Below are 10,604 nucleotides of genomic sequence, written 5' to 3' on the forward strand. Positions count from 1 at the left end.
ACTCTTTTTCCCCTTTTTAAAAAAAAACACATACCGTTTGAAAAAAAAAAGTGTTTTTTGCGGGCTTTTTTACCCCCCCCCCCCCCCCCCCCCCCCCCCCCCCCCCCGCAGGAAACCGTTCGGATCCACATGGCTGTTTTACAGTGTGTGAGAAGGAAGAGCGCAAGTGAGAAGACCAGCTGCACCCCCTCTGCTTGCATACTCTGCAGCAGAGGTTGGCAGATAATGTCCGAGAAGCACCCGGTAAGATGGCATGGTGGGACATCCAGTCTCTGTTGACGCAGCTACTCAAGTTTGCTGTTGTAGTGGAAAAGCGGCACGGCTCTATGCCAATAAAACTTTATTTACAAAAGCAGGTGGTGGGCCGCAGTTTGCCAACCTGTAACCTAGACACCAAGGAACCCCGCAAGCCTCAGTTTCCTTTTCTGTAAAATGAGAAAACGGATTATACTAGCATGATCCTCCTCTCTGCTGGCATTTTCATAGAGATTAAACCAAGTAATATGGGAGCGGTTGTTTCATAAACCATTAGGCTCTGTGCCACGATACTTACAATAATTATAGCTTTCAACATCTCATTCATTCTCCTGACAAAGTATTCTGTATTCACTTCTTTCTGAACAAAACACCTGAAGATAATTCAGCCCTGCATCAAGTCTTTCTCACGAACATACATATCTCCGTGTCCACCACGAATCCAGGCACACATTGGATGCTCTGAGGTGCTTCCAGGATGAATTCACAGGCCCTGATAGTAGAGATTACCTGCTTAGGTTTTTCTTTAAGAAGCTTTCCCCCTTTAGTTCTGTAACAAGAATTGCCTGAATTCATAAACCTCGGGGCATGTTCTTCGTATGTTCCCGGAGCACATTGGTGGGTTAGGCAAAATTTGACAAGTCCTGACACATGCATAAGCTGGCCTGTTTAGGTGTGACAGTTACCGCTATGCCTTTAGAAGTGATACGAAACCATCACGGGAAGAACCAGCACAGTTTGGTTTTCTCCCCAAAGAAGATTCTGGAATCACAGACGCTCATGGGGGTAGTTAGCAGCTTCCAGAATGCTGCCCACAAGGTGGGAAGGAGGAGATGACTTGCAGAAATCTGTAGCAAACAGCCAGAGAATTCATGGACAGCATCATTTCAAATGCAGACTTTTAAACTAGACCACGCTAGATATAAGGTATTTCCACTTTTAATTTGGGGTTGAGGAATGTTTACTGCCGTTACTGTTTTTTCCAGAGATTTTGCTAGAATCAGCATGCCTGCATGAATATGTGGTTTTTGGGAATGATACACCTCCTGAGAGCATAAATCAGGAGTCCGACGCACTGCACTTGGAGTATCTGAGCTGGTATCGAGTTATGGTTATAGAGGAGCTGGTAATGGTGCAAATTTAATCAAGTCATTTGATAAGCTGTACGTTTTCCACCATCATTTATCCAATCAGAATAAGCTAACAAGAGTGAGGAAAATTTGGAGAAGGCATTTCCAGTTCCCGGAAATGGCAGTCATTCACCCTGTGGTAAATTAGAACACTCTGCAATGTGATGAGCCAGATTGCCCTTCTTTCTCTTAAGTTGACTGAGTCAGATGACCTCATAGGACACATGGTACATATTTTTAATTTCCCTTGATGAAAACTACACAGATTTTTACATCATTGGTGATAAAGTCTTTTGAGAATATGAATGATAATTTTGAAAGGTTTTCTTTCTTTTTTTTTTTTCCTCTCTAGGTATTAACATATTCCAGAAATCCGTATCCATGCCCAAAGCAATCAGAAAAACAAAACAAAAGGAAGCTCTGGGACAAGGAGGCATGGAAGTAGATATTGTGAGGCCTTCTCAGTGCAAATCTCTCTTATTTTAAACTGTCCCCATAAGCATATATATATACACAAACACATGGGAACATGGGTGTGTCAAACACACACAAACAGATATGAATATGTGTGTGTATAATACATAGAATGTTATTACATGATAAGGTGTGTTACGTTCTTTGAAAAAGAATGACAGTATGCAAATTATGGAGATCGGGTTTATTATAATCCAATCTAATTCTGTTTTCTCCAACACCAAAATGCAATCCCCTCAAATTTTCAACACACTTTCACCTTTCATGTATTTACTTTTATTCCCTTTTGGGGTGAGGGGAGTTACAACGGCCAAAGCCATTGTAAACAGTGCAGGACTGATCATTCAGTCACTAGCTTTAGCAATAAAAATGAGTAAAAAGAGACATTAAAAAAAAAGAAAGAAAGAAAGATACCTTAGAACAAAATGAATGTATGTTTTAACCAAGTCCAGGGTATTTTATACTAACCAGTTTCTCCCTCCTCCCCCTGTCTTTGTGCTGAACAGAACAGCTTTGGTTCTCCTACACTGCATTCCAGATGTTCAGGGGAAACTTAGCATCGCAGAATTCTCCACTAAAGATTGTTTTGTGAGGGGTTCTCACCCATTATCGGACCATGTGTTTTCTCTATCAACTGAAGGATATTTCCAATCCCAGATACAGCTTGGAGAATTCGTACTTCGGTTCTGTGTGTGTCTGTGTGTGTCTCTGCTGATGATGTCAATGCTGTCCGTTCAAAGATGCTTGCGACTCTTGCTTTTGAAATGGATCGCATAAGGATTATCATCTTCCTGTTTCTTTAGTTGTCCTTTTTCAGCACACAATTGTACAGAAGCCTCCAGAAGGTTTTCTTAACCTGCTGTGTCCATCTGTCTCCTTGGGTATGGGTCTGAAAACACAGAACCTGAGTTCAGTGGGTTTGTTTTGTTTTGTTTTTATAAATAGAGTACTTCCCATTCTTTGTGGCTTTAAAACCTCATGTCTTAAACACAGGTGCCGCTTTGGAAATAGAAGGATTTGGGGTTGTTTGGCTTACTTTTGCATTTGCTACAGAAAATGCCAGCTTCTAGTTCTCATAATAAAAATGGAAATGTCCTGTGATGGTGGATGGTTTACTCAGTATCAACAGTAAACGTGGCTTTCCACTTTGATTTAATGATGAGCCCGAAACTTATTACATGTCTTCTTGTGTATGCATTGTTGTCATAAACATTTAGGTACAGTTGATGTATAATAATCTAGTTAAAGCTTTTAAACACCTGGAGAGGGGGCGCCTGCGGGGCTCAGTCAGTTAAGCGTCTGCCTTCGGCTCAGGTCATGATCCCAGGGTCCTGGGATCGAGCCCCAAGTCGGGCTCCCTGCTCCACGGGGGCCTGCTTCTCCCTCTGTCTCCCTCTCTCTGTCTCTCATGAATAAATAAATAAAATCTTTTTTTTTTTTTTAAAGATTTTTTATTTATTTATTTGAGAGAGAGAGAATGAGAGAGAGAGCACATGAGAGGGGGGGAGGGTCAGAGGGAGAAGCAGACTCCCCGCCGAGCAGGGAGCCCGATGCGGGACTCGATCCAGGGACTCCGGGATCATGACCTGAGCCGAAGGCAGTCGCCTAACCAACTGAGCCACCCAGGCGCCCTAAATAAATAAAATCTTAAAAAAACAATAAATAAACAAGTGGAGAAGCTTCCTGATTCTCGGAGGCTCTCATTATATGGGTAAATGGTTTGTGTACAAAGGTTTGTACAAAACTCACCAATCTGACTGGTGATGATAGTCATTTAAGAGCATTGCCAGGGCACAGATTCTATGAGAAGGAAAGAGTCCTGTTGAAAAGTCTGTGCTCATCATCCTGTGGGAGGTGTGTCGTTGACATGTGCTGACAAGCGGTGTTCTTTCCACAGAAGTGGGTAGATGGAGGCCTCACGAACAGCCTTCCCATCCTGCCCGTGGGCCGGACGGTGACGATCTCGCCCTTCAGTGGACGACTGGACATCTCCCCACGGGACAGAGGGCAGCTGGATCTCTATGTTACTGTCGCCAATCAGGACATAATGGTGAGTCAGAGTTCCGTTACAGTTGAAGATCATCGCCTAAAAACTGCCAGAACTTTGGAAGCTCGTTGACAGTTATATATACAAATGGCATCTTGTCAGCCGTACGGTTTTTTACTAGTTTACAACACATGTCATGCACGTGGGCCTGGGGGTCCCCATACGCTGTGAGGGCACAAGCCGTTCACTATCTATTATCTGTTTGGGAGAAGTTCGCTTTGTCTTCACTCCTTCAGGACACGGAACGTATGGCAGGTTTTCAGTGCAGTTTGCAGTCGGATCATTTATTTGTTTAAAAAAATGGTGATCTGGGCGCCTGGGTGGCTCAGTTGGTTAAGCGACTGCCTTCGGCTCAGGTCATGATCCCGGAGTCCCGGGATCGAGTCCCGCATTGGGCTCCCTGCTCGGTAGGGAGTCTGCTGCTCCCTCTCCCGCTCCCCGCTCTTGTGCTCTTTCTCTCTCTCACTCTCTCTCTCAAATAAATAAATAAAATCTTTAAAAAAAAATTAAAAAAATAAAAAAATGGTGATCGTTAAGGATGGCAAAATATGGGAGAAAAACTTAGGGCCTCGACTGAGTAAGTTACATAAAATACAGACTCCCTTACATCTACCCCCTGTGGTCGCCAGCAGGAGGTGAAGTTACAGATGGAGATGTGTGTGGTTGTCACATCGGAGGGTGTTACTGGTATCCAGTACGTAAGGGTGAGGGACACTGCTCGGCATCCTGCGATGCACCACACAGCCCCCACGACAAACGAGCATCTGGCCCCGATGTCCACGGTCCCGAGGCTGAGAAACCCTCAGCTCGCCCGTGGCTGAAGTTAAACCTTTAAGGTTCGATTTTCTCAAACTGTTTTTTTTTTTTTTTAAATATTTTATTTATTTATTTGACAGAGAGAGACACAGCGAGAGAGGGAACACAAGCAGGGGGAGCGGGAGAGGGAGAAGCAGGCTTCCCGCCGAGCAGGGAGCCCGATGATGCGGGGCTCGATCCCAGGAGCCTGGGATCGTGACTTGAGCCGAAGGCAGACGCTTAACGACTGAGCCACCCAGGCGCCCCTCAAACTGGTTTTGCAAAATCACGATTTGTGTCTATGATGAGAAATCTTAGGTTACATTTGCCTGAACTGTAAGGTCCTACAGCCTCAATTTGTTCTTCTGTCGTAGTTGTCCGTGGCAAACTTGGTGAGGCTGAGCCAAGCCCTTTTCCCACCAAGCAAGAGGAAAATGGAATCCCTCTATCAACATGGGTTTGATGACGCCATTCAGTTTTTACTCAAGGAAAATTGGTTTGAATAGAATGCTTACAAGTTGATAATGCAAAACAGACTTCATACTTTTTTTTTCCTTTTTTGTCCACATAGTGGTTGATGGAGGTTTCTAATTAAATCATTAAAAAAAAAAACAAACAAACCTATCGGCATTCTCTATTACTAGTTTTTGTAATATTTGTGATTATTTTTACTGAGCAAGGAAATGAGAGGTGTTTTATTAGGCAGCGTCATGAAGAAGGTTGCACACAGGTCATGAGGAGTCCCTATTCAGAGAGCACTCATGTCCTTTGGAAAATTTAGAAGGGTAAGCAATTTGGGTGAACTATGGGATGTTGAAAAAGGAGGGCCGCCCCTTCCCCTTGCTCAGAATGTGACTGCATGCTTTTCATGTGAAACATGCACGTTTGCTTGGCATACCAGTCCTACCAGGGGTGGAGGGACAAAGCTTTGCTTCTCACGGGAGGATGCTGATTGTGCCCAGTGAGCAGGCAGGGGGTGGCTGGGACGTGGTAGCCCAGAAGCCGGCATGTTTCCCTTATTCTTCAGTAGAAATTTATGCCCTCCCCACCTTCCTCCTTTGAAAACCCTAACCTCGGCCCTCCCCACCTCCCTAACGTGATTATCCGGCTTTTTAATGCTTCCCTGTTGTAAACCCTAGTCTCATTAATACTTCTCTCTGTCTCTTTCTCCACATCTCCATCTATCTCTTTCTGCCTATGTCTTGGTTTCTCCCTCTCTGTTCCTCCAAGGCCATACACCATCAGATGATTAGCCATTAGTCTATGCACTGGATATATCTACTCCAGGAACCCAGACAATATACCACTACATATGAAGAACCCAATCAACCAAGTAGCCCAGTAAATACGAATTCAATCCAAAATAATCATCCAGCTATTATTTTAAGTCATGCTATACTGATTTAGCTCTTCCCTTTCTGAGTAGCAATCCTATCACTTTTGAGGACTTGTATGTGGGTTTATACTAATTCGTGGACACTGTCTCAAGTCTTAAATCTATTTTTGTGGGGCTTTGCCAAGCATAAACTCTTAATTACTAAGAGGCAGTTAGAAACAAACCAGATTCATTGCTTGTCTTTAATTGTTACGCATTTTTCTTTTAACATTTGAAACCATTCTTTAAATCAGTTTTATGGCTCTTAAAAGCTCCAAATACACAATTTTTAGCACAAAACCACCAACGATTGCCTCTTTTCTTATGAGTTATGCAGAGACTCATGATAGGGTAGTGATACTCCTTGGGGTATATATTTCTTGTTACTCTAGAAAACAGGTAATTGAATCTTAATACATTCTTTTATACGTGACATCAACATTTTCAGTTTAGAACATCTGTGTTCACTAGATTTCCCCCCATTTATCATTTTATGTGACTATCCTATTTGTATGATATTTCAATACATTTTTAATGGATGTCTCCCCTCAGCAAAAAAAAATGCTAGTATGTTAGATACCTAAGCTACTGTTCCTACTGCTTACATCTTTGACCACGTTGGTGGACAATACTTCCCTTGAAAACCACGGTAAGCTCACGGACAGGTGGGCGTGCAGTTCAGCCGTGATGTCCCACGAGGGAAAAGTGGCAGTATACTGCAGTGTCTAGTTCCCACGAGCCAGGGGTGCTGGACCAAGGTCTCAAGCGGGGCGGGTCACAACGCATGCTCTGTGGCACTCAGAATGCGTCCTCATGCATCCATACTGATGGAAACCAGGCATTCCCAACAGACCCGGATCCTGATAGTTTTGCTGGGTGATTACTGTGATTGTCAGCCTGAGAAGTGCCTGATCCCCTGTCCGGGCAGTTTCCTAATGCCTTTGAATCTGTCATTTAAAATTTCATTAGTCTTTCTATTTTTCTTTTCAGTAACACTCTTTACTTTGTAACTATGGTAACCCACTGATCCCACTGACAATTAGAGAAACTAGATTTGGTTTTGAAGTTAAATAATGTTCTAAAGGAGCAAGTAGTATATTAAAAAAAAAACAAAAAAAAACCCTCTGTTACATTCTGGTTTCACAATATTGTGTGGGCACCAGGAGCTTGCAAAGAAACAGCGGTATGGCTCCGGGCATTGAACTAGGAGTCCAAACACACCAGGGCACTTATAATGGGCAGATTTCAATACTCTTAATTTTTTTTTTCTGATGGTTAAAACAGATACATACAAAAACTTTCCCTTTTTATATTTGTAAATATTAATCACAGAAAGTTTTTGGATCCAGTCCATTAATTTCATAGTTGAGGAACCAATAACTGACCAAGTTCATGGTTTTGAGGTTTTTCTTGCCTAAGCTCTATCTGCACTATGGCAAAATAAAATTGAAAGTTGCAGTAATTATCCACATAACTCAAAGCGGGAGGAAAAGCAATCTCTGCAGGCCACAAAAAGTGGACACATTTTTAAACAACAACAATAATAATTACTAATGATTAGTAGCAATTACTGATAATTACTAGTAATTATTATTAATTACTATTATTATTATTATTTGCAGATCGACAGTTCAGTTGGGCTGAATTCACCATTCAATTACTCAGATTTGCCCTCAGTTTTGCCTCTGGTGACACAGCTGAAAGCTTTGCTTAGTCAGCACTAATACGTGGATTTATGTATTCCTGACATTTGTCCCTTCAGTATAACTCCTCATGCACTTGACTGACTTCAAGAGGGGTCAAAATAGGATTCAGTCTTTTCCACACTGTAGACAATATTTCCGAATATGCATTCCTCCACTCCTGATCATAATAGCATACCCAGCGCAATCTGGAAATAAGGTGACGTTATGTGGTCAGAACCACGAATGTGCACAAGCATCATTAAACATACATCTGTACGCAGGCATGCATATATCGGAAGTACACGGCATGGACCTCTGATCCACGCAGAGACGACGCGTTTACTTACCGAATTCTTTCATTTACTTACTGTGAATTTTTCATTTACGTACCATGTTTACAAATGTCCTTTAGGAGGTGCACAGTCAAATTAACTTTTGTGGGCAGACCAAGGAAAGTGCAAGTCGCGATACCATCCACGTGTTTTGGAAAGCCACAAAGTTCGGGCCAGTGCAGGAACATAGCCTTCTCCTGATGGGTTCCGCAGCTTTGCCGTATGATTTTGCAGCTGTGGGCAAGTTCACGGCTGCCAGCCGGCCCTGGCTCATAGGCTGTGGTCTGCAGGCTGAGAGGCTCCGTGCATTTAGACACATGAACAATCCCATCCTGAAAAGTGCAGGTCAGACGACATGCTCTACCTCCCAAGATTGGGACTGAGCCATACAGAGGTTCTGTAGGACATACGTGTGGGCTCCTGCCTTCATGCAGCTCTCCTGATCAACTAGGAAATGGAGATGCAAGAAATTCAGGCCACACCAGCAGTGTGAAAGGGCCAGGAAGCTTGAGGGGAGTGCAGGGTTGCCACGTTGCCTTTGGTCACAAAGCGAGTAGAAACCATACAGACATACCGGTGTCCGCTGCTAGCCACGGAGACACGCCGGTATCCACTGCTGGCCACGGAGACGCACCGGTATCCACTGCTGGCCACGGAGATGCGCCGATATCCGCTGCTGGCCATGGAGATATACCGCTATCCACTGCTGGCCACGGAGACACACCGATATCCGCTGCTGGCCACGGAGATATTCCGGTATCCACTGCTGACCACGGAGGCATACTGCTATCCACTGCTGGCCATGGAGATGCGCCGGTGTCCGCTGCCGGTCACGGAGATGTGCCGGTGTCCGCTGCTGGCCACGGAGACATACCGCTATCCACTGCTGACCACGGAGACATACCGCTATCCACTGCTGGCCACGGAGATGCGCCGGTGTCCGCTGCTGGTCACGGAGACGTGCCGGTGTCCTCTGCTGGCCACGGAGACGTACCGCTATCCACTGCTGACCACGGAGACATACCGCTATCCACTGCTGGCCACGGAGATGCGCAGGTGTCCGCTGCTGGTCACGGAGACGCGCCGGTGTCCGCTGCTGGCCACGGAGACGTACCGCTATCCACTGCTGGCCACGGAGATGCACCAGTGTCTGCTGCTGGCCACGAAGACGCGCCGGTGTCCGCTGCTGGCCACAGAGACATACCGCTATCCACTGCTAACCACGGAGACATACCGCTATCCACTGCTAACCACGGAGACATACTGCAATCCATTCCTGGCCACGGAGATGCGCCGGTGTCCGCTGCTGGTCACGGAGACGCGCCGGTGTCCGCTGCTGGCCACGGAGACGCGCCGATGTCCGCTGCTGGCCACGGAGACGTGCCGGTGTCCGCTGCTGGTCACGGAGACATAACGCTATCCACTGCTGACCACGGAGACATACCGCTATCCATTGCTGGCCACGGAGATGCGCCGGTGTCCACTGCTGGTCACGGAGACGTGCCGGTGTCCGCTGCTGGCCACGGAGACGCACAGGTATCCCCTGCTGACCATGGAGACATACTGCTATCCTCTGCTGACCGTGGAGATGCACAGGTACCTACTGCTGGCCACGGAGATGCACCGATATGCACTGCTGGCCACGGAGATATACTGGTATCCACTGCTGACCACAGAAACATATGAGTATCCACTGCTAGCCAAGATGAGACCTCCACCATCACCCCCAACCCATGTCTCACCTGGGCAGCAGAGAGAAACGCTAGTTGAGAGGCTGATGGATGACACCTGTTCAAATCCAGAAGTCTCTTCAGGAAAGGGGAAAATTTGCCCAAAGAGTGATCGATCCCTGGGCTTGCTTACATGGGGGACACTTTGGTAATGGGCACCCTTCCCAGTGCCCCCAGAACATAGTTCCTGGCAAGGCTGTAGAGCTGGGAGATGAAGCTGTACTGACCAGCCTGGAGCACACGTACCTGACAGTGGCCTCCATCCAAGGCAGTTAGCAGGACCGGTCCCTCCTAAAGAGGGAGGGAGTGTGCTTCACCTTGCTATCTCTGATTGCTCCTCCCACTGGCTGAACAGAATCATGGCAGTGCTGTTGACCATATCAAGGTGCGCTAGTCCCTCTGGGCTGCTAGAACAAAACACCAGACACTGGCTGGCGTGTAGACGACAGGAATTTGCTTCTCACGGTTCTAGAGGCTGCAAGTCCAAGATGAAGGCACTGGCAGATTTGCTGTCTGCTGAGCTCCAGCTTCCTGGTTCGCACACAGCCATGTTCTCGCTGTGTCTTCACAAGGCAGAGGGGTGAGGGAGTACTTTGGGGTCTCTGTGATTACTGCTCTTCGGTGTGGACCATGTCTCTTCAGTTTCCTTCAGTGTGGACCATTTTATACAGTCTCTCTTCGACTTCACGACACTGAAGGGATCAGTGGGAGTTTGGAGGATTATGGGTCCTTTTCTTTATTCGTTGCCTAGGATGGCCATCACTAGGACCACAAACTGGTT

The 10,604-nt window shown here is 45.9% G+C and overlaps 1 protein-coding gene across 1 annotated transcript in view; it reads left to right on the plus strand.

Moving 5' to 3' along the window:
- PNPLA4 (patatin like phospholipase domain containing 4) overlaps positions 1–5,263 on the plus strand; it is a 27,493-nt gene extending 22,230 nt beyond the window's left edge. Inside the window, 2 exon segments of the mRNA XM_021692927.1 lie at positions 3,757–3,909; positions 5,076–5,263. Coding sequence (XP_021548602.1) covers positions 3,757–3,909; positions 5,076–5,207 — 285 coding nt within the window. The 3' untranslated portion in view covers positions 5,208–5,263.
- The last annotated feature ends 5,341 nt before the right edge of the window (positions 5,264–10,604 follow it).

The sequence above is a fragment of the Neomonachus schauinslandi genome, chromosome X (assembly GCF_002201575.2).
Source record: "Neomonachus schauinslandi chromosome X, ASM220157v2, whole genome shotgun sequence".
NCBI classification, from domain to species: Eukaryota; Metazoa; Chordata; class Mammalia; order Carnivora; family Phocidae; genus Neomonachus; species Neomonachus schauinslandi.